General features: G+C 42.6%; 1 protein-coding gene across 4 annotated transcripts in view; it reads left to right on the forward strand.

Annotated features, from left to right (window-relative positions):
* ntrk3b (neurotrophic tyrosine kinase, receptor, type 3b) overlaps positions 1-2,401 on the forward strand; it is a 147,697-nt gene extending 145,296 nt beyond the window's left edge. For all 4 annotated transcript variants that reach the window (XM_034526554.1, XM_034526546.1, XM_034526528.1 and 1 more), the window contains one exon: positions 2,216-2,401. In XM_034526554.1, the coding sequence (XP_034382445.1) occupies positions 2,216-2,401 (186 nt within the window). The remainder of the gene's footprint in view (positions 1-2,215) is intronic.
* Positions 2,402-24,922: the final 22,521 nt, after the last annotated feature.

Here is a 24,922-nt window from a genome sequence, read left to right on the forward strand (position 1 = left end):
GTCCAAAGCCAAAAGTGTCCATGAGACCCCTCCTCCATAGTAAAAGGGTAAAAGTACATACATCAACCCTCCCTTCTGTTGGTTCAGTGAGATCGCCTTCACTTCAAGGTCTAAGTTGGTCACTTAATTAAAGTGGATTTCTTTTGCACAGGTGTTGGAGAGTACACGTAAAAAAATATATTTTATAAAGTCACTGGTTGTGTATTCTATTCATTTCAGTTTATTTTGTATAGCCCAATATCACAAATTACAAATTATCCTCAGAGGGCTTTACAATATGTACACATACGACATCCCTGTCCCAGGACCTCACATCGGATCAGGAACAACTCCCCAAAAATAACCTTTCACAGGGAAAAAAAGGAAGAAACCTTCAGGAGAGCAACAGAGGAGGATTATGTTGTAGTATAACACACCCAAGTTTCCAAACAAACTACAAACAGCGGTTGAGTTGAGTTGCATTGTGGGTAACATAGCTCTTGACAAGGATGGAGAATGAGGTTAAAAAGTACTTCTGTTAAAAGAAGTAAAGAAAAAAATCTGTGAATTCCTCTGCTGCCATAATATATAACCGCAACCTTGTTGGTCGTGAATTTATCAAAACCCTTCTGTTGGCTTTCATGGTCACGAGGATCATTTTCCAACAATGCGCTCGGCCCGGACTGGCGCATCCTTTATTACTGGCTGTTTGAAACGTTTGGGATCTGGGGATTTATGCAAAGAAGCTCCATATGTCTTTGCAGGAATTGATGCTCTACCCCCTCAGTCCAAGTCTCAAGGCAGTCGGTCTGCCAGGCGTCTCATTCTTTGGTGACAAGACATGAATGTAACGATACAGGGAAAGCTGTGCTTTACCTTGGTAAACAGATGCAACAGGTGGAACAATGTAACAGGGTTTCCCCAGTTGGTTATTGTAATATCGTGTATTGTTGTGGGTGTTTACTGTTTGTGGCACTCTTGAGTAAAAACCACAGGGAAATCATATTTATTTATACTCAGATTAGGTTTTGTCGTACGTGCTTGCCAGAAAATTAGACTTCAGATAGCAGTAGATTATCAAAGGCTTTGTTCTGACACCGTGTTGTGCTGCTACTGGAGCTTGCAAGAGCATGAAATTTGCACGACACCATGATATCTAAACTTATGGTAATTATTCTACGCCTCAAACGCTGAAAAGAACATAAAGAACGTAACGTTTGAGCTGGTTTCAGTTAAAAGCGTAAAGAAAGTCTATACGTGGTGACAATTAATAGAATAAAAAAGCGAAAATAACTGAAACACTTCAGTTTTTCAGTGCAGTGCCGAGTCATTACCCACAAATAGATCCCCATTCATGTTAGGGCGCTTTCAAACCTGTAGTTCACTTCATTTGGTTGGGGCCGAGAGTATAAATCCTAAATTGTTCTGGTGACTGATGTGGAGGTTGGGGAGCGCAGCAACACACGCATTAGGCATCTTGTACAGTAATGATTCGGGTCTTATTTCTGTGGGATCACTGTCACACATTTTCTTAATGGACTTAAAGAAATGACAAAAGCACAAAACGTCAGATTAAAGCGCAGCGTTTGACCTATTAATCAGCAAAAATACCGGCGCTGTCATGCCTACTTCTTGATGTCTTATACCGATCAATTATAAGACCGCTTCTTGAACACATTCCACGGTCGTGGAAATCGTGCTGAAATCACATATCTGCCGTCATACACTCCCAAACGAACCGTACTCGAGTCCGCCTGGAAGCGGTTCACGGCCCGGCTTTTCAAGCCGTCTTGTTCGGTCGCTGGTCCTCACCAGGGGTTCGATTGACAGCTTTGTTTGTTTTAGCCGAACCAATGAGGTTAGTCGTGAAAGCACCCTTGAGCTAGTAGCCTGGAATTTACACGAAAAATAAAGTAAAATTGTCGCGACAGCAATGAGTCATCTAAGTCCAGCAAAGAAATGATCAATACCCCTTTAAGCCAGATCTCAAACATCCTTCCCCACAGATTTTCAGTATTACTATTGTTGTGCTGCGGCACAAAGATCTCGTTTCCCCTTTAATATTGGACACATTTAAAAGTGAAAGCGGGCGGTTGATTTCTTTCATCTCAGTTTCATTAGTTCAAACCTCAAAGGACAGTCTGCTCAGTGTCACTGGTTTCTCATTATGGCCAAACCAAAGCAATCAGTCAGTGGAAATCGTATGTCTCACTCCACTGCCCTGTCTCCTCTGCAGGTTATTGAGTGCATAACCCAGGGCCGGGTTCTGGAGAGGCCACGGAATTGTCCTAAAGAGGTGTACGACATCATGCTGGGCTGCTGGCAGAGGGAACCGCAGCAGCGACTGAACATTAAGGACATGCAGAAGGTCCTGTTCGCCATGGGGAAAGCCACGCCGGTGTACCTGGACATCCTGGGCTAGCAGCGGCCCGGAGGGGGGGGGGGGGGGGGGGGCGGGGGGCACATACGGATGGACGGACGGACGGACGGACGGACCCACGCGAATCCAGGAACAACCAAACCAACCTACTCCACTGTCGAAAAACACCTATAATGTTTGGGAAGGACTTAAGTGCCTGCAACACTTTTGGATATAGTGGATATAACGTATTCAAAAAAACACGCACTTTTACATTTTGTTTACTTGCGTATGAGATGTACAGGTTTGAAGAAGACTTTTTTTCTCCTTTTTTTCTTTTTTTTTCAAAACTACAAAAATGGAGACAAAAAGGGAAGTAAAGTGGACTGGCAATAGGAATATGACCACAGCTTGATTATATTATGGAAAGAACACATCAGAGTTAAAATCTATCCTGGGTTTGGTTTTATGAATATATATAGAAATATTACATATATTTTATATTTATTTCTTTTTGTCAGGATGTAGAAGGGGTCCGCCATTTGTGTTGCAAAGGGCTCGGCCCTGTCTAAAGACGTCACTGACAAACTATTGGCAGGGACGTGACAATGGTAGCCTTACTTGCGCTCTGATTGGCCGGCACTGAGCTTTTATTGGGAACTCTGCTTCCGCGGAACAACACCGGATGGTTGAAATTAAAAGAGCGCTGTAGAGGACCGACCCAATCAGACGACCGACAAATCTATTTTAATTTAAAAAAAACAACATAATGTACATATTGTAAAATTCTATGTGTCAAAATTATGTTAACTTATTTTTTTCGGGTGTTATTTTGGTTCCTTTCCTGACTGTGATCCGGGTGGCTAAAGTATAAAGCTATGGTATTTGTTTTCATCCTAATCTCGAAGAGGTTCCTCTTGGAAATTACCTGTCAGCGCTGGTAAGTTCTCTTGAATGAAGGTGAGTACAGTTTGAAAAGTCCGCTGGCGCCGCATCACAGAGACTGTGAAGGATGGGGACAAGTCGGAGCCATCAAAGTGACATTTTTCCAAAGAGGCGACGGAGCCTCATGTTCACTTTCCAGTTCTTTTGTTTCTTTTTAATGGCGAGAATCATGCGTTGCTGCGTAACAGCTAACGCCACACCCCTCGGACATGTACACGCGCTTTGAGAAACCTCCGTGAACATTTTCGCGTGGAAGCTGCTTTCATTTTCTGAAGGAAACATTTTTATATATGGGGGGAAAACGAGAATCATTTGTCAGCTTTCAGGTGTGTGCCTCGCATACGCAACCTCAGAAAATCCGTAGCGCTAAGGAATAGGAAGACATTTCGGGGATTATGTGCTTATTCCCTTCCGGCTGGGCGTAAATTGAGGAGACGGAAAAACCACTCTCGCATCCGTCAGAACAAACGTGAAGCTACAGCCCGGGAGTCGGTTAGCTTAGCATCGAGACTGGAAAGAGAGAAATGGCCACGCTTCAGCCAAAGGTATCTAAAGCTAATCTAATACGGTTAGCTGAGCTAACCAGCTGTCGGACGTAGCTTCATATTTACTGTACAGACACGACAGTGGCCCTGATCTTCTCACCTCACGCTCAAGAAAGCAAATGAGAGCTCCCCCCCCACCCCGAATGTCAAATTGTTGATTCCAAACATTTAAAGTCAATCCCATAAGGATCCTGTCGGGAACAGGAAGGCGGCGGCCTCTCCCCTCGCATGCCACTGAGCACAACACAATAAAACCACATTTCATTTCAACGTTCCGATTTGTTTTCCATCAACTGTACATGACTCACAGCTTCTTCTGTTCTCCCTCGCACTCGTGGCCTTTGCATGTTTAGCAATGACGAGGTTTCGCACCCGTCTGTTGCTTTGATAAAAGGAAAACCCTCTTCTGCTCCAACCAGAGAGGAGCCACTGAAGCAGGTAGACATGCGTGTTCATTTACGGATTGGTATGTCAAAAATAATAATCACTAGATTTGATCAGCTAACTGTGTGGCATTTTGCATTCCATATATATATTTTGTTTGGATTATTACTTATTATTTAATGAACTGGAAATCATGAAGAGTTTTGTTCCAAAATGTGGCGGAAAAACATGACCCCCCCCCATACCCCCCCCCCCCCCCCCTCCCCCCCCCCAAAAAAAGCTTCACAGCAACAAAAAAAGAACAAAAAACTTAAATGGATTTACTTTTTACGACTCGTTGTTAATTAAGTGCTCAAAACGAGTTGATTGTCACAGGGTAGATTCTGTAGATCTCTCAAGACACTGAATGATAAACCTCAGGCAACGATTTCCTTTTATGTCGTATCTGGATATATAACATTTCGGAGTGGAACTCTTCACATCACTTCCTTATTATCCCGACATGAATTCTCACTGAATCACAGTGTTGTCTCTCTTCCCCTCGGGACTATGTAAATCATTAATGAGCATTCAGTATTTTATATGATCAAATCCAACGAGTTACCCAAAGCTTTTGAGTTTTTGTGTATTCTCTTGTGGTAAAGATAAACGCTTAAAGACATCATGACACAGACCGTGAGCATTTGCAGGGTATTGTAATCCTTTCATGGTGATTTGAATATTGTTTAAAACTTTTTGTTTTTTGTTTTCTTGGATGAACTAACTGAACACTTTTTGAAGCAAAGTTGGCATATGTACACATGTTACAGAATATAAAAATGTGGTATAACAACTGCAGTATATAACATACTGGTATTCCATGATAGATCTTTGTATTAATGTGACTCTCTTAAGAAAATGTCTTCAAACAATCAGACGATCTCCTTTTCCATTTTGTCCTGTCTTATAAAGATGTGTACATTTGACAAAAAAAAAAAGCTTGTCTTCATCTAAATCTCTCGGTTCGGGGAGCGTTCTGCGTACCCGGCTGCGTCTCCGCCCACTTCTGGAGTGGTGGAAAGCGTGTCTTGAGGGGGGGGCCAGGTCGTCTACAGCACTAATCTCTGGGATGGGGGTTCGGTCTTTGGCTCCCGCGCTCCACGTTTCAAAGAGAGACTTGTGCAAGACCGGCAGGTCAGCGCCTTGCATGGCAGCTGTGTGGCCAAATCAATATTTATCAATGCAAGTTTCCTTTTGCTTTTCTATATTTTCGTGTTGGTGGTTGGTCAGTCTGAACACAACAGTCAAAAGTCCACAAGTCAGATTAGAAAATCCTGTGTTCCCTCTAACTTGACAATGTTGCATCATGTGTTACATTTTATTCAGCATCAAAGTAATTCAGTTCATTCATGCTTATAAAGATGTCAACAGGAACATCTCGTAACTAATGTAGCACGACTTTTCATCGTGCAGATTCACCAAAGTGTAAACAAATATGCAGCCTGAAAGGCATTCTAGACCCCGGCCAGACATTATGTTATACCTTTTAATATTCTAACACACTTGAATCAAACGCCAGTAAAAAAGAAAAAAAGATATTAGAGTATAGTGTACAGTGTGCTTTGGTGTACAAATACAACATTATCTATCATTAATGATCATGTCTCTTGTCAAGAAAACCAAATCATTGATTATGAGAAAAACTAAACGGATCAAATTCTTAAAAGTGATCACAATAATGTGATACCTTGTTTCACCACTTGTTCGGCAAACAGGTGAATTTGCACGTGCTACAAGACGATCTACCTGGAAAAGCCATGATTGGCCAGCTTGGTGCATTCAAGAGTTCAGAATGTTCTGCAGCATCAGGAAAAGCCTCTTTTTGTGGAGTGACCCAGAGTCCTTTACCCCCCACAAAGGCCCTTGTTCGGCCATCCCTCCATCAGCGCAGTGGTCTGGATGGAATAACACCTGCAACTGCTTCCACATCCGTATCTAGATAACTGAGCTAGCTAACTAAGCATTGGAGCAACTGCAGATGAAGTGCCTTGCTCAGAGGCGCCATAGCATTTTAGTTTAAAATCCCTAGGTTTTTTTGCTTTCTTTTTGTGTGTGTGTGGGGGGGGGGGGGTGGAGGGGGGGTGGTACCAGTAACAAGGCAGCGGGAATCCTCCGAACCTGAGATGCATAACCCATGAAATAACTTTATGTTTTCTTTTTTGTTGTTTTTGCTCTCGTCTGGAAGGGGTTTGTTCATCCTGGACAATAAGTTTGTTTTCTTGTTATTGTTTAATTATGTACATTGGTACAATCAGTCGCTTGGACAACCGATAATATACAGACAGACAGGAAATGAACAAAGAGGGAGAACAACAAAGCCCCTCAGAATGTCCCGAAAACTCAAGTTACTGTACTTCATGACAAATCACATAACCAATGTATGAATATATGTTCATATGTGTTCAAGCTCATGGTTGCCACATACCTTTAGGCTTCGTTGGCGTGTGTCCACATGTTAGATGGGAATATCGGAGACAATGTCAGGGCCAAAGGATTCGCGGTCAGTAAGCTGTATCTTATGATAGTACCAAGCTTGGCCTGCTCATATTGCTGGTTTAGACAGTGTCCATGTTTAACTTGTGCATGCTCTAACTGCAGCCTATAGCATCAGATGAGAAAAATATACTGGCTAGAATAATGTGAACAAGTCACGGCAAAGTATTTCGACAACTGTGCCAGTGGGGCATACTCACAAATATGCAGGAATACGCACTAAAAGCACACGCAGCCAGCGTGGAGAAAGCAAGGAGAAGCTCGGATTACAAGAATACAGAAAAGGAGAGCGACTTCATCCGCTGCTGAGGTAGACATTACACCACTATTTCCTTACATGTAAAATAGTGGTAAAATAAAAAATATATATTTTTAGGCCTCTGTTCGAAAAAATTGCATACCCAAACTAAAAAGGGGTTATCTCTGCAACCACAAGGGCTATTTGAATACGGTTGGTGTTATAATAAAAGGCCACACACGTGATCTTTTGTTCAGATGTGTAAATATCAGTCTATATGTTACTGGTTAAAGAGTAAATGGAGATGGCACACTGCAAAAATGTAAAAGTTTCAGTTTCGCCTAAAGAAAAAGCACTTTTAGGATGATTATGTCTTTGAAATGATGCAGTTGAAAGGTTTAAACTTCTCAATAATATTTCACAATATGTGAACATTCTCTCTGCAATGTCTGACTTTGATAAAGTCAAGCAGAACAACATTAGCTACGTTTTAGTACAGACAGATAGGTCTGGAAGCATAACTCCTGGCGAATTATAGTTATTAGATTTTTTAAATTATTTTAGTTGGTGTTTGTGTTGTGTTTGAAGTGGCTGACTTATTCTTCTAGCCCAGGTCCCGTTGTTTAATTTGATGCGCAGCATTATGATATTTGCTCAAAATTATGTAATATTGATCATCAATAATGGATGAAAAGTAATGCTGTTTGGAAACAACACATCAAAGATCCTTAAAGTGATTTAGTTATTACAATTATTAGTAAGCTAATAGGCAGACCGTGGTCTGAGACTGGACCCAGACGCTGTTGTGTCCAGACTTGGTCCTAAAACCGATAGATAATTAAAAATTATTACATTTTGACGGAGCGCTTCTATCTTTAACGGCGCCGTTTTTTCTAACCTCTGCGGCACTCGTTCAGCCGTCCAGGAAACGGCCAATTACATGCATTTTGAACCATCTCACGTGATGCTACTCGGCCAATCAAATATGTTTATTTCCATACGTCTCCCGCCTCGATGGAGATTTAGACTCACGTGGGGAAACGAGGCGAGAGGCCGTGAGTGAGTTATTTTACATGACGTTCTCCAAAAAGAGATCATGTGGTCAGCGGGACAAAAGCCTTTAACTAAGAATGGAAAGGCGGTTCGGTTCAAAACCAGTACGTCTCATTTGTTCAGACCGTGGCGATTATTAAAAGCGGTAATGTAAAGTGCCACTACGAGACAACTCACTTCCAAAATGAAGCCACAGAAAATAAGCAGCCCAATATGAGCAGAATCCTATTACAGTAATTCACTGCCCAACAATAATGCTACAGAGAGGATAATGGAGCTGAAACAAGTGGTTTCAACTACCACAGATAGAACAATAAACCCTAGTTTATGGTATTTAGTAAAAAATCTCATAAAGTCATCATGGTACAGGGGAAGAGAAAGCTGTCATTCGAAATTGTGAATAAAATCCACTATTTCATACACCGCGAGGTATCATGCACTCCTAATAGGAATAGCCTATTCTAGATAGAACATTATAACTCCCACATGTGTTGTGCAGGCTAAGTGACACATCACTAGGCTACTGATAATGCACACACATGTGTGCCCATGAGCTGAAATGAGTTGGACAGCCCTGGTTCAAGTGTGTGTTCTGTTTGGCTTAAAGATATCTTGTTTTAATGAGGTTTGGTCCAAATTAACTTGCATTTCCATTTCATGCATATACTAGCACTGTTTGTTAGTGTAGGCAAACGGTATGAATTGTAGGCACTAGCATCCTTTAAAGTTAACCTTTTGGTGTATCTAAAATTGGTATGAAATAATGAATTATGCACCGTAGATTTGTAGACGTTAATCTACGGTGCATAACTCATTATTTCATACCAATTTTAGATATGGTTATCTTCAGTGGTTGTGAAATTCATTACAAATAGGCAGCACACAAATATGTTTGTAAGCAAGACACTCAAAGTCTTTTAAAGCAATTTTCCTACACCGTAAATACATTTTGGTCTGTTTCCTGGCGTTTTCTTTTTAATGACTAAATAACCCTTGCAGGTGCATGCACATATATCAGGTATGGGAAAATATAAAGTAAATCCGGTGTGATTGATTTAAGGATCATATCCATTTAGCCATTGGCTTTCATTTAATGTTTTCATTATTGCTGCAGGTTAATGCAGTTTCAAGTGGGGAGATTTGGAAAGTTTGAAAGTTTTAGACACACAGCAAACTTTCCTCTATGGACAATCTAATGCCCTTCTCAGGTCCTGGATAAGGTGGTCGACATAGCACTCAAACACCCAACACGGTCCATTGATGAGCTGCAGCAGTTGCTGTGACACACAGCTCATGGGTCCCAATAAGTAAAGTCATAAGCGCCCGATTGCCGCGCTTTGGGTCAAGTCATTCCAAATTTGCCAGAGAATCATCATGTTTTTAAAGGTGCCGTGTGTAAGATTTAGCGACATCTAGTGGTGAGGTTCGCAGATTGCAACCAACAACAAACCCTTCCGCTCACCCCTCACTTTCCAAGCGTGTCGGAGAGCTAAGAAGGCCTTAAGGTAGACAAAGATAGGTATCTTTAGGATTTTATTACTACAAGGATACACTCTTATCAATACTTGTTTTTCGTTTTCATGACTACTCGCATTTAAAAACGTATATATAAAATTCAGAACCCGATTAGAATTTATATATATCCTAAATATAACTAAATATTGTTTCTAGAGCAGCAAAGCTACTATAATGTAATTGTTATCTTACTAGAAACAGATCTAAAATGTCAACAATATAAATAACATTCTTGGGTGAAGTTTATAATGAATGAAGAATGCTATAATAATAATAATAATAATAAGTCAGTATCAGTCATTCCGCCTGCTGTGTCTCTTTGTCTCAACCAGCTGAGAAATGAATAAACAGAAACTAAACAGTTAGACTACATATGGACAGCTTTTGTTTTATCTTATGTGTTAAAACAAAATACACTTTCAGCCAAGCTAATGTGCTGTGTTTGTGTGAACGTAGGTTTCACTTTTGTTTACATGTTCATGCATGCTGAACAGATGTGTTGATAAAGTATAGGCTTTTCACTCAAAAACGTTTAATTGCACCAACATTAAGATGCGTACTTTTCTTAAACTTGAGTATTCTTCACTTCACCGTCTCCACGGTTGCTCCCTTACTTGCTGACTTCGCTTTGTGTGTGCGTGTGTGTGCTTATTTCAAATATCAGCAGTGTGAATATGTGTGTGTGTGTGTGTGCGTGTAGATGGAATAGCTCAGCCCCGATCCTTAGACTGAGAGCATAGGAGGTACAAAAGGAAAAAACGAGTCTCAAGATGTCGCCAGCTAGTCACAGCAAGCCTCCATGGTACCATTGTTCTTTCTGTCTACATCTCCCAAAAAAATTATGGAAACTGTAGTTCCAAAAGTTTGTGCACAATTATCCCCCAAATACAAGTCAGACAAAGAACTTTTGACGAAAGGTGTTGGGGAGTTGACGTCGCAGGGGTCTTGATTTTGTGTGAGGGGGCGGGGCCACAGTGTCAGACTAAAACAGCAGTAGGAAAACGTGTTTGCTGCTGGGACATTTGATTAAGATTACCAATGTGAAGAAGACACTTGATATTAATAATTAATCTGCTGCGCCTGCTGGTTCTCCAGTTGCCAAAAAAGTATTTATATTTGCTCATCGGGGCGCTGAGCATTTCCTTCTCATACATACCAGCTGACGCTCCCGTGCATGCGACATGAAGGCTTCCGCCGAGTGTGTATTTGGAGCGAATACATTGTTGTGTTTTTCAGATAGCTTCTCGGTATTCCAGCATTGTTTGTCGGCATCAATTGCTGCAACACGGCCGAGCTGCTTGAGCGAAAATCCAAACACATGTCAAAAAAAAAAAAAGGCGCCCCTTTTGTCAACATTGCTTTTAAAAGTGTATTTCAGTCTGACTTGCCCTCGTCCGTCTTTCAAAGGCAAAATGACTCCACAGAAACGATTCGCCCTGCACACTCAAGACGGTTCTGTCTCAAAAATAATCCTGAACTGTATTCCGCTGCGCCCTCGATGGACTGGCGGCCTGTCCAGGGTGTCCCCTGCCTTCGCCCTATGTCAGCTGGGATAGGCTCCAGCGCCCCCGCGACCCTAATGAGGATAAGCGGTATTGAAAATGGATGGATGGATGTATTCCGCTGCGTCGGCTCGCCTTGGATGAGCGGCGCTATAGAAAACACAAGGACAGGAAATGGAGGGCTGAGTTGGGTTTTTTTTTTTCTTTCTGCATCCACTCTTTGGTGCACCGATGAGGAGGCAAGCTCATTTGTGAGGAAGAGGTCGTTCAAACATGAAGAGAAGCTACACCGACGCTCATTATATAATCCAATACCTTTCCTTACCCGCAGACACGCCGTGCAAATGCACTGACCTTGAATGCAAAATTGCCCACCGCTATTTGATCAAAAAGTGTTTCCTTCCATTTGATAAGTGTGGAAATCGTAATCTTCTGTTCTGCCTCAAAGCAGTCTCCGGTACTATCGCACTGTAAACAGTGGTTTTGCTGAGTACCTGAACCCGGAGAGGCTTTCTCACCACCCAGGGAGAATGCCTTTGACTAATCCCCAAGGCTTTCTTATCAAGTGTGATTGAATAGTCTTCAGTCCCCGGAAGATGGGCTAACCTTTATCTTGCCTATTTTCTATTTCTGTGCATCTCAAGCTTTTCTCTCCAAGGTGTTTGTGTGTGTGTGTGTGTGTGTGTGTGAGTGTGGGGGGGGGGGGGGGGGGGGGGGTGCTGGTGGGAGACCTGTTAACTGTTTACACCCTCCAATATGCACGTTGTTTCCCCAGTGGACGTGCATTTGAAACATGAAAGGCTCCGAACAAAATGGGAAATTTCCAGACCATTTGCCAGGCAGCCAATCCGTGCGCAGTGATCCAGATAAGTACAGCGATATCGATGATGACAGCAATAAAGACGTGTTTTCACCACAAGCCTTCTTTCTAATTAGTTTGATCTGCGGGGGAAATAAATGGATTTTGACAAAATGCAAAAGAGGTAGCGTGGAGGATTAGGAAAGTGACAGGACAAAGGAAGGGGTGGGTGATTCAGAAGGTTTCTGTTAAGTGAGTCCACTGTTGTGGAATGGGGGACAATTACCACTGATATGATATTTAGTGGCTTCTTGTTCCCCCTGAATGCTGTGTTGTAGCGGGTGAGACTCATTGATTCTCTCTGGCTGTTTCTGCATCTCGTGACTAGCGTCTTCACTCGGGACCAACTGCGGCTTGTAGAGTATTAAAAGTGTATCTACTACCATTTCAGGCTGCACATTAACTGCTTGTGTATTATTCAAAGCAATGCCCTCATTAAAACTGAATAATGAGTGGTCGGAAGTCTAGAAAAGCACTACACAAGTACACGTTAATTTACCATGACCGTTAAAAGGCTTCTAAACTACATGTCATTCAACCATTCACACACTGATGGCAGATCCCAGCTACAATGAAAGGTGCCACTGGACTAACTAAATATTTACACCATTCATATTCCAGAGGCACAGCCTTCGGGAGTCATTTTGGATTAAGTTTCTAGCCCACATCGCGTCGTCACATCGACGGAGCCCGGAATCGAACTGCTAATCTCTTGATTGAAAGGCGACCCGCTCAACCTCTGGGCCACAGCTGCACAAACCGCTGTCGGGATGGGATTCTAGAGGGATTTGTGTTCGAACCAGACTGCCTTTACTACAATAGCATCATGATGAGGGAGCTCTACTCTCCTCTGGCTTTGAGTGAAGAAAGGACAATTACATGATCCTAATTTGCTTTTATCGGGTCAGTTTTTTTTAGAATTCTTAGAAGCATTTTTTTAATTTTAACAATTTTATAAAAGTTAGTACTTGAACCACAATTTTCACAAATGTAGCTGTGATCTTCACGTCACTTCATAGCTCTGGACTGTCGTACCAGTGTGTTTTTTTAAATGTGGTCATTGACAGAATTTACGAGTCACCTAATGTTAGATATTGATGAGACAATATATTTTGGAAAATATCTGTATGGATATCAATAAGAAAATTGCATAATGCCCATATACATTATGTGTACAGTAATGCTGTGCAACTTCCATGTGGCAATTTATTGAAGCCTTAATTGCGAAGATTTTTTTTTTTTTACATATTTCGATATTTTGATACTATTTATTGTTTTCTCTGGCGCCATTACATGTATTAACGCTCATTGATTACATCTCTACGACATCCCATCAGTAGGCCATTCAGGCTGAATTCAAATGTGCACACAAGAGCTCTCTCTTTTGACAGACCCAATGTTTTCACTGTGGTGAGCAGAACTTATCACCAACATGGTCACAGTTTAAAAGAAAGTATTCTTACAAATTGTGTTTGAATGATTGTAATGCCGTACCGTACTTTTTCAGTTTAGATGCAGAGTTACCTGCATTGGGCGACTGTGGCATAGTGGTGATCAGGGTCGTTCTTCAATCAGAGGATCGGCTGTTCAATCCCCGGCTCTGCTACCCCATGTCGATGTGTCCTTGGGCAAGACACTTAACCCCAAAATTGCTCCCGTAGCTGTGCCTACGGTGTGTGAATGTTAATTACTGCTGATGTGTAGGTGGATCCTTAGCTCCTCCCATCAGTGTGTGAGTGGCTGTGAATGGGTGAATGTTGTCATGTAGTGTTAAAGCGCTTTGAGTGGTCGGAAGACTAGAACAGCGTTAAACAAGTACAGGTCCATTTACCATTTATTTACGCCATCCTGAAAGATGAACACATGTCATGGAGCAGTTCTGGAGTGTGGCCAGAGTGGCGGGGAAACAATTAGCAAGCGAGTAAGCAGGTCAGCATCCAAAGTGCCAGGAGGAACAGTCATGCACGGCACCGACTTGTACACTTCCTCCCGGAGGGAGGATGAAATCAGGTGCCACATTAAGCGGAGGGGAATGCCTCCCTCCCCCCAGCTATCCACTGCACACTCAGCAGGTGTTGACATCTAGATTAACCTTGGACCGCTGTGAGTCCAATTCCTCTGGAAGGCAGTGTCTTATTAGAATGCACACAGATCCAACCCCTGGCTTCCAGGTACTGCCTCTCATTCACCGGCCTGTCAATCAAATGGTCACCAGAGCATTGCTGCGTTTGTCACGGGAAACTTGGGAGGCCGGCTGGAACTTTTAACCCAACATTAACCGAGTCCGTGCTAATTTGTATTACCACGACATTTTAACTTTAAGCATGAGCGCGAAACATCATAAGGGAAAACTTAGTATGAAGTAGGCCCAACTTAACGCTTAAATGCCCCGGTATTTTCATGACATTCCTAATCCCGCATAGCTTTACGGCCAAGTGCTTACCTTTCATCACAGCCTATTGTCAGTGCTAAATCACAGACACTTACTGCAGGTATTCAGCACAGTAACCACATACCAGTCACAGTCTCGAGGTCATTGCAAGATGGTTGTGGTCCAATATTTAGCATTCTCAGGTATCAAATTCTGCTTCTGAATTATTTCATTACTTGGCACAAGGCACATCCTCATTGAGAAAGTTAGTGCGATTAAAAAAAAAACCTCCGATACCAATTAAAGTCTTCTCCTATGTGTTCGACAGATGTCACTATGTATTCCGACTTAAATGTTCACAGCTAATGCTAACGCTAGGTGAGCGGGAACGACAAAGAGAGAGCGGTTTCTGTTCAAATGCCAACAGGAATTATTGAGTTGAGAGAGACATGGGCACTGTGACAGATACACAAGGTATTTCCACTAACCACAGAACAGATAAGAAGATGCTTTAATTAAAAGAGCCTGACAAATATTAGATTAAAAACTAGACAGAAAAAAATAAATACAAATCTCTGTACCAAAGTACGACCGACAATAATGCAGATGTATTTGTTTATGTATTATCGTATTATAGAGTCTGTGATATATATATATATATATATATATATATATATATATATATATATATATATATAGCTGCTGCTTGTGCAGACAGACATGGAGCCCCCTCTGCATCTCTCACCCACAACTGCGACAGGCTTGTTGAGCAACATGTCAGACCGGTCCACGGAGACTGCTGACATTGTTTTTGTCCTCCATAGTGTCGCCATATGTCTGTTAATTAACCCACTCACCATGAACAAAATTCCATTTGCCTACAGCTGACAACACGCATGTCAACTTACAAAAACTGAATTAATATTCTGTGGTACTCACAAGTCCCACAGTGGACGTTACACAAGCTGTTGCCATAGCGACTCTGACATCCCCATCTGAAATGCCATTCTCTCAGTCAGATGGGCATGAAGATCTGTGCCGATAAGTATGGACCACATTGTCTCTCTCCTTGAGACTGATTATAACAAGGTGTTGGAGCCAAAATGGGGTTTATTATTTGAGGGAAACATTGGGTGAATGAGGACATTCCTTACAGGGTGGCACATTCACTTTGGGAGGGCATATGGGGAGGTGCCAGGTGGTGGGAACAGGTGTGTGTGTGTGTGGATGGGAAGCACAGTACTTTTGACCGTGCTCGTGTCAACTTGGTAATGTTTTATCACGGAATAAAAGATAAAGGATATACATCGCCCTGGACATTTGAATTGTTTGTGGCGGAGCGCGCGTCTAGACATGTTCCTCCGTTCGCCCACCTAGTGGCTCTAAACCTTAAAAGCTAGTTATGGTTTGAGCCTCTACACAAGGTAGCAATAATATACTTGTCAAAACACGGTTATAAAGATTCTTTGTTTTTTTTTATAAAAAAGTTCAAATGTGCCAGCTATAGTCTCAATAAATGAATCAACATATATCTATAGATATAGAGTGGAGAATGCGTATTGTTCACTGGTATATGTCAGCTTCGACTGGTAAACAAATAAAACACCTTTGTGTTTGTGAATATGACAGACACACTTGTTTATGCAGCTCTTGCCTCATTGAACTCACCTTTTACCATCTCAGCTGTGGGCGAAACCAACTTTGCTTCCTTTCCTCCTCCTCACCACAGCTGAGTGGTGTGAGTGAGACTACAATGGGAACTCCTCTGCCTTTGCACGTGAAGGTCAGTTCACTTGTCATGAGAGGTACTCCTTACTCAAACGAGTGCCTGGCGTCTTTTTTTTTCTTCTCTGCCGGGAGCTTTGTCACGTCTGCTAAAATAACCTTGACGATGTCATGAGGGTTATGTTCTCTTGAGATTGGAGACAAAGTATTTGTAACAAAAAGCTCAAATTGGGTTACACACTAGAGACATGCACTTTGATGTACCAGCCAGGGAGGGTCGAATGAAATGATGCCCTTGGTTCCGGGATGGGAAATGTAGGATGCAGGGCTTTTATAGGTTTATTTATCCCTGAAAGCCAACTGCCCATCATAGCTCACTGCTTTGGGGAGTGCCTTGGGTTCATCCAACGCTGGATGGGCCCAGGTGGCAACCTCTGGTTCCGCAGAGGGAAAACAGCAATGCGTGTGTTCTAATTTTAATTCAAGTCGTGGAGAACCGAAGACGAAATTTGGAAGTCTTGATTGGACGAACGCAATGTCCACATCGTATTGTGGTTGCTGATTGGTAAAGACTCGAGGGAGGTTGCATCATTTTACGTCTTTGGGCCAATAACAGATTAGCATAAAAAGAATGAATGACATTAAATTGATATAAGATGTCCCGCCCTAAGGGAGGACAGCAGGAGCACCCACCCCCGCGGCACCACCACCACTACTTCATATTGACTGCCCTTTCCGTTGAAGCATTTCAATCAGAATTTCAATTCTCTTTTCCAAAGACGAGTGAACAAAAATAATTTCTAAGTTATGATATTCGATCGAGATATCAAAAAGGAGGAGAAACCTTGTGTGCCCTCTATGGCCCAGCCTCCTCTGATCACAATGAGCCAACAAAGGCAGTTGAGAAAAAAGGAGCGCAAGGAAAGATTTCAATTATTCAAGAAAAAAATCTGCTTTGCAAATGCCCAACACATTCGTTAGACCTCAAGGATACACACAATACTGAGAGTAAACACAACCCACAGGGCACCTTTAATGTCTTTTGATTAATGTCTCTGTGGCAATGTTATGAATCATTACCACAGTAACACATAATGTGAACGCATTCCACTTTTTCTCCAGTAATTGCGTTCTAAAACGTCTTTCTGTTGGTTTTTATCCGTCACCTCTATGGCGAGCGTGGGTTTGCTGACATTACTGTCGAGATTCTCATTAACATTTTAACACTTAATATTGAAGTGTTCCAATGTGTGTTGATGCAATTAGATATATATATATATATATATATACACACATGTGTATCTGTAGACCAACACACAGTAATGGAAATGTGGAACCAGCCAGCTCTGGTGAAATGAGACGCTCTGCAGCTAAATGCCGATAAAGCAAAGGGGAGGAGATTTTAGGGAAAAGCAAGTGTTTTCAATATGTGGCCACTCTAAACAAAATTAATGTATGCAAAATTTGAATCAAAAGGCATTAAAGAACTCATTAAAATTGCTAATAAAAAGCTATTCGCTTAGCTGATCTAGTTAATTAAGCATGCGTCTTGCGTGAGCAGCAAGTCTGCCAGCCACCTCGTAGACTGTCGATCATATTCAGCGGTGCACGGTGATTAGCTCCTTCATTGAAAGCCGTCACGTCAGACGACCATGATTTGTGGCGTCCATTCCCGGGGCATCGGAGCACAGATCAGAACGCCCGTCCCAAAAGTCCCTGCGCCCCCGCTCCGTTAATGCAGGTTACCGTTACGACGTCCCAGCGCTCTTAATTTAAATGGTTGCAACAAAGCGGTGACTTTCCTCAGCCGTAAACTTCGCTGACTTGGCTCCGCTCGCATGCTGTGAACGCCATGAAGTGGAAGCCTTCGCACCGAATGCCCTCCTGCCAGCACTGAGCACACTTTATGTACAAAGAAAGCCTCACGGTTTGATGGAGCATGTGTCTCTCGGTTTCGCTCAGGGGGGGGGGGGGGGGGGGCAGAAGATTAAAACAGTGTTAGGGATACTCTCCAGTGGTGACTGAGGGGGAGGGTTTGTTTATGAATTTTAGGGTTTCGGAGCGGGACGTGCGGTGGATTAAATCTCAGTCGTTTAGCCCACAGACCATCCAGTCACGACATGTCATGTTTAAAAAAAAAACACTATTTATTTTGCCCATGAGACCTGTTTACCTGTGCCAGACCCTGAAGTTTGGAGTGTCCACTCCATTTTATTGTCTGTGCAGACGTCCTCCTCCAACCTATGAAGGAATTTTGATCTGGGATTATGGATGTGCGATGGAAGGATTAGGAACCAATTAACTTGAGGGCGGCAGATGATGACGATGTTTGATGACTTTTCTTCTCTTTCTTTGGCCTCTTTGGAGAGGAGCACCGTGTGCTGCGTTTTTAAGATATATTGTCCATAAACAGCAGGATTTTCAACAAATCATTTCTCAAGCAGGTCACAGGCATTTGCTAGATATTCTGTGTGTGTGTGTGGGTCTGTGATTGTGCACGCCAAAACCGTCCACTCTGAAGGACTCTGAAGGCGCTGGTTCATATTTTGGGTGATATTCAGATTAGACATGCTCTAAATTCAAATAGCCTCACAGCTCAGTAATTCCAGCGTCACATTCACTATGTGTGTGTCTGCGTGTGTGTGCATATGTTTGAACAGCATAATACCATTTTGCATTAACTATAAACTTCTTATTTTCCCGGACTCTCAGACACGGCTGTGACATTATTGCAAATCCTTCAGAGGCGTTACCGTAGCAGTGCATACGACTCAGGGACACCCCCCTCCCCCCAACACACACACACACACACGCACGCACACACACACACACACAAATTCTTTATCTTTTATCCTCAACTGCCCTCAGAGATTGAAGTTTTTTAATCCAACTTTCCCTTTGTTAGAAAAAAAAAGAGAGAGAATACTGCACTTCCGAAGTTGGCTGAATATGAAAATATGCAACAACCTCGCAGCACCTTCTGCAGAAGCCCCTTTTTTCCCCCCTTTTAGGATTGAATTATGTATAGAGGCTTAGAAGATGCTCTTTGTCCACGGTGTTACTTTCTCTGCATTACTTATTCAGCATGTCGAACCTTGGGCCCCATTAGCGTTGGAGAAGTGGAGCTCTTTGCCCGAGCTCTTCCTGTTCAAACGCGGGCCCAACGTAGAGGGAACCACTGTGAGTCATGTGTCTCCCTTCTCTGTATACGCTGTATACGCTCTGCCCTCCTTTTGACAAATGAAGGCACGATTTCATAGCTTAAGCTGCAGATAGCATGCACTGCCACAAGCAGTCGAGTCCCGGGGTTCTGCCATATTTGTCGACAGCCCATTGTGGCTCTGGGCGTATTTGATCCGCTGTCTTTTTTTCTTTTTCTTTTTTTTTAATGTTGACTTGTCTCCGTGAATCAGCGACGGAGAGCGGAACATGTTTATCCCACAGAAATGTGCAGCGCGCCAGGCCGGCACCTGGATGAGGTGACTTGTATGTACTGCCTCGGCACATATCAAGTACAATGCCTTGAGTGTTCATTTCATATCGCGGTCCCAAGGGTCGTGCCGCAATTGAATCCGGGCATCTTTTATTCCTTTGTGTCTGACTGCCTTTGACATGTTGTCAAGGTGGAAATTCACAGCGCTCTGCCACTCTTCCTCCAGCAGCCTCTTGATGTGCCACAGTGAGAGTCACGTCATGAATAAACATGCCGATGTACAAAGGGATGAGATCGACAGTTTACACGAGTTTGAGAGGGAGGGTCTGCTTAGAGGGGAGTGACAGGGTCATGTACACCCAAAAATATAATCCACCAGAATGTGTTTGAACGTCTAGGGGTTAAAACATGCCTGGGTGAAGCTCCTGCTGGGGTTCTGCTATTACAGCAATCCTGTTCGTAGCCCTCCTTTTCTAAAAGTTATTTAAGTGTATTTTTAACTTCTGGGTCTTGGGTTCTCCGAGTGGTAAAGACATGCTGAGCTCTCAGCATTGTCAGGAACAAGTAACAAGACCTTCTTAAATTTGGAAATAATCTGGAGAGAAGAGTTAGAAAGAGGAAAAAAAAAAGAGTAGGCGCTTTTAAACCTGGAACCTTGTGGTGCTTGTCAAAAAACCTCGTCCCACGCCACTGCAAGGCCAGAGACCTGTGCTTGTCTCTTCTGGGACTCCTCAAGGCAATGGATACTTCTCCGGTAATGCAGACGGTTTAGAGCCTTTTACTTCTGTTACTTGTGTTTTTTTTTAAACTATTTCCATCTAGAATAATGAAGCTGCAATTGACCTTTCGTGAAACCCTTACTTGGTATCCAAAGAGTTTGGAGGAGGTAAGCTGCAAAGGTTAGCGCGACCATCTCACTACGTACAGGAATAACCTACGATAGCGTTCATTCAAGGGTCGGTGTATTTCATCACCATGGCTGTGTGTTAAAACTTGCCTTCTCTCTACTGACCAGCAGGGGGGCGACTTCTCCGGATGCAAAAATCACTATATGGAATTCTAAGAGAGATTCACCCTTCTTCTCACTTGATGTATTGCCTCAGTAAACATTGTAAACATCGAGACATCAAACGACAGTCCACAAACCAATGGGTGACGTCGCGATGGCGACGCCCACTTCTTGTTTACATTCTGTGAGTGTAGCGTGAGCATCTCTGTCCTGCTCTCTGCTATTGTTGGGGAACGTGATGGGCAATAGAGCCCTTCGCTTTGTAGCCGAACTTTAACAATGAGGTTGAAATTGAATATCACATTCCATACTTGGATAAACTTTTTCTGCACTTCCAACGAGAACAATGCTGTTTCTCGGTGAGAATTGCTGACATTTTGCCTGCAACACAAAACTCCACCCAGCACACATATAATATGCAGCCGTCAAGTATATAGCATATATCTGCAAGAACCCTTTTGCAGGATTCACAAGCTTGTGTATAGTCGTCCGTTACGAATGGAAATGACACAACTGCTTCCGTCTTCCTCCGCATGAAATCAAGGAATCGTGATTTAAAATGAGTCCATCCTGTATTATTATTATTATTCTTCATTCTCTTGCCGCCACGTCGCTCGTTTGTCTGACTTCATCCACTTCTGCCCATGTAGAGGAGTACTACCTTCTATAATATTACCGAGCACGGCCTATCCCTCACCGCTTTGAGCGGATTATCAGATGAGTCACACATTCAGCTGCTTTCACATGCATGTGGCACAAACTCTGTCTGTCTCTTATCCTCTGTGGGTTGTGAATGAATGGGATGGAGCGCTGAATAGCAGCAGCTGAATGCAATGGCGGCTAGCAAAGCGGCCGGGTGATGTTATCGGGGGAGGGGTGGGGGCAGGGGGGAATAGTGTGTCCTGGTTGATTTTCTAGTCATGTAGTCTGCTTGTCTGACTGCAGTATACCAGATAGTGTCAAAGGGACATCAGAAGAGGCCAGAGGGACTAGCCTGCTAACAGATCCACCAGGAAAACATGTTCTCAGTGACTTGGTGCCTGAGCGTTGGGCGAATGCCGCGTTTTCACTGTGACACGAAAGCTGATTCTCAAGATTGACTTTCTAATATTTTGTAGTGTACAATTTGTATGTATAGAAGCAGCCTTCTTATTAAATCACAAGTGTAGACTGTAGCAGGGAAAAAAGTATTCCGATACCTCTGACTGAGATGCCATTGATTGACCCTGTTTGCCTGCATTTAATTCAGGTATGGACACTGATATGGTAAGAAGTATGCTCCCCACAGGCAATTCAATATTCAATAATTAAAAATGAGAAGCAAACAGTGTTTTTAATCAGCAGTGAACGAGCTACCAACCCAGAGAAAGCTTTACTTTCTCATTCCTTTATGGCTTACCTTTCGGGCTATAGCACCTCTGATTAGCTGGGTTGGTAAATTAGGAAGATTACTATAATGACATTGTCTTACATCATTTCTCTGTCTCGAAATCCAAACTCTGTGCAGCTTTAAGCTTTGTGTGTGGGGTTGCAGTGGTCACAAGTTTATTCCAGCATGCATTGGTTAAGAGTTAAAGAGGCAGGAAGACATCCTGGATTGGTCAGGGGCCAACACATTATTTTCTGAATTTACAGTTTACTTTTCATCCGATCTTCATGACTGTGAGAGGAAATAAAAAGGCCTGGGGGAAACAGAAACATATTGACTCCCTGTAGTTTCATTCAATCTATCATTCATGTTTTGAATATGCTGCATAGAAAAATAAGACTATCAGGGTGAGATGATTTTGAGTTATTCCAACCTCATCGCCAGAAAAGAACATCGAAATTGGAGGATTCTGCTAAACCCTGGATTACGCTCCATGTTTTCTTTGTTTTTTTTGCAAATACACCATGATTTACTCCATTTATTAACTAGATTTATGATTCAAGCCTGGTTTGTTACTGAGTGGGGTAACTTGTTGTCCATTTTAAAGCATATCTCTGGATCAGCGGTTATAACATTACTCATTGTACTCTTTTTCTGTTCTGTGCAGGTACGTTTTGTCTGATTTAATCTTTTGGCTCTGGGAATCCTATTATTTTTTCGCGGATGTAAGTTCCTGGTCCAAAACAACATAAAAATGAACCATTTTCTTTTTTCAAGAGCGTTAACCTTTACTTTGGCCGGTTCGTAAGCCACCCGAATGACCTCAATAAGTTTCAAGAAGCTTTTCTTTTCTTTTTGTAATATCAAGAAAACACTGAACATGGAACCAAGTAAACAAGTAACACTGCTGGGAGCCCTGCAGCATTTTAATTGTCCATCTCGCTGGTAATTTGCCCGCAGTTACACTGACCAGATCAAGTCCTTCAGCAATCTGATGCTAACGTTTAATGACATCATAAAGTCCTTTCCAGCCTTTGTGCTTTCCAGAGGAAAACGGTCAAGAAAACAGCTACAAATCAGTGTTGGCCTGAAGCATCTTGGCTACACAGACCTCATTAATGTGAGAGCTCCTCTTTTACAAAGAGAAGCAATAAGCCACAAGGTAGGATGAATGTGACCCTGAAGATGTCGAAGCTTCTTTCTGTCCAATATTGGTGATTTTAAATGGACAAACCTCACGGCACAGGTTGCTCTAAAACCATAATTGTATGACATCAAAACACATTCAAAGATTATTCTCAAGCAATCCTGCTCCGACTTTTGTTCATGTCAAATGTCCTTTTGTCTTGAACTTGGATAATAACCAATAATAACACTGCGTGCCCAAAACGGAGAAGCATATTGACGTCAGGATCTCGCTTAATGCGGAGCTTCAAATAAGGGTGTAGTTTGTTAAGGGGCCTCATCAGATCTGCTGGGACTCAAAGAACCGTGTCTCTCCTTCACCGAGGCTTAGAAGATGCACTTCACTCACCGTTAAACCAAACACTCAGGCCGAGATTAAAGTGGGTGAAGGAAGAAACATAGTTGCAGATTCTTAACGGGGCTCACTGGTGAGGGCTGAAACTACGGCAGGGATGGGAACGGTGCAACTCAGTCTGCATTTCAATCCCATCCACGCACACTTAAAAACACCATTTTGCCTTCTGTTGTAACGCCTTCTTTTATATTTGCAACAGGCCTCTGTAAAAGTTCAGCGCAGCAGAAAGTCACGCATGCTCTTTTTAATTTCAGGACAGCGCCAGCCTCGGAGGCACCTTTTGTCATCACAGCCTCTTGCATTCTTGGTGTTGTGATGAAGTGTTGCCTAATTGTGTACCAACTCTTCCTCACTTCATTTACTTTCTTCAAACAATTTCACAGCCCAGGGAAAAGGTTTGAACTTGACGTTGTTCAATGAAAAGACCCATTTCTAAAAAAACATATTTTTCAGCAGCAGTGAGTTATCAGAATTTACAGAGAAACTGGAATCTCGTCTCCCTCCATGCAAACCTATTTCCCGAAAATCGTGTTCATATAAATCTTGCAATGGCACCGGCATTTTAGGGAAAAATATGATGACTGCTTGACTGCATATTTTCACTCTATTATCTCTACTATTTGTGTGCTTTTTACATGCCAGCGTATGTGCTCTGGACTGGTTCCAACAATAATAATCTACACTTTATTTATCCCCGTGGACACTTGGACATGCAACTATGGGGAGAGCGGGGATCGAACCAGGTACCTTGTAGTTATCCCCACTGAACTACAGCTGACCCAACTTCAACAACTTCAGTGGAGTGAGACATCTTCTTTCTAGTGGAAACGTGTCACATCATATTCGCCCACTTAAATTATTGACTTGAATGAAAGTTTAAGATTCAAAACGTAATAGTTTGGAATCGCGACCACTTTGGTATTCATTATTAAGCGTGCGAAAAGTAAGACGTCCCGACATTTGAGAAGGCGACACTTCAGTGTGTCAAATACATATTAAATCTTCCCTGCATATGCATCCGACTCTGCAATGGTAGAAACACAATATTAAATGGAGCCGGGGACCAAAATAAACTTCAATGCAGCTATGTTAACCAGTCAACTGCGGAGAGTTTCCGTCTTTCACAACATTAACGTTGATTAGCTGCAGCCGAGTACATTGTCCCCGCTACAGTTATGGTTGACTAAATTAACTGTTGCTGACTTCCACCTCCTGTAGCTTGTTTTTTGTCATGTAAGGTGTAATTAATGTCCCTCACTGGCATAAAAAACCTTAGTAACACATGAGCAGATGAAGCTCATGAAGTATTAAATCTAAGGGGACTTTTGTCCCCTTAGATTTAATCACTAGGATTTAATCACTTTGATGACAGTGCGCTTTCTCGACCAACATTTGTCCAGCTGGCCTGCGGATTTTCTAATTGGCAACACTCATCAGTCCAACTCTCTAATCTAAAAGCCACCAGCAGACTAAATATACCAGTCGAGTTCATTTAAACTGGGCTCTACCAGCGTGATGAAGGGCCACAACGACAGTAATTAGGGCCCGAGCACCGACGTCGGGC

This window comes from Cyclopterus lumpus, chromosome 3 (assembly GCF_009769545.1).
Source record: "Cyclopterus lumpus isolate fCycLum1 chromosome 3, fCycLum1.pri, whole genome shotgun sequence".
NCBI classification, from domain to species: Eukaryota; Metazoa; Chordata; class Actinopteri; order Perciformes; family Cyclopteridae; genus Cyclopterus; species Cyclopterus lumpus.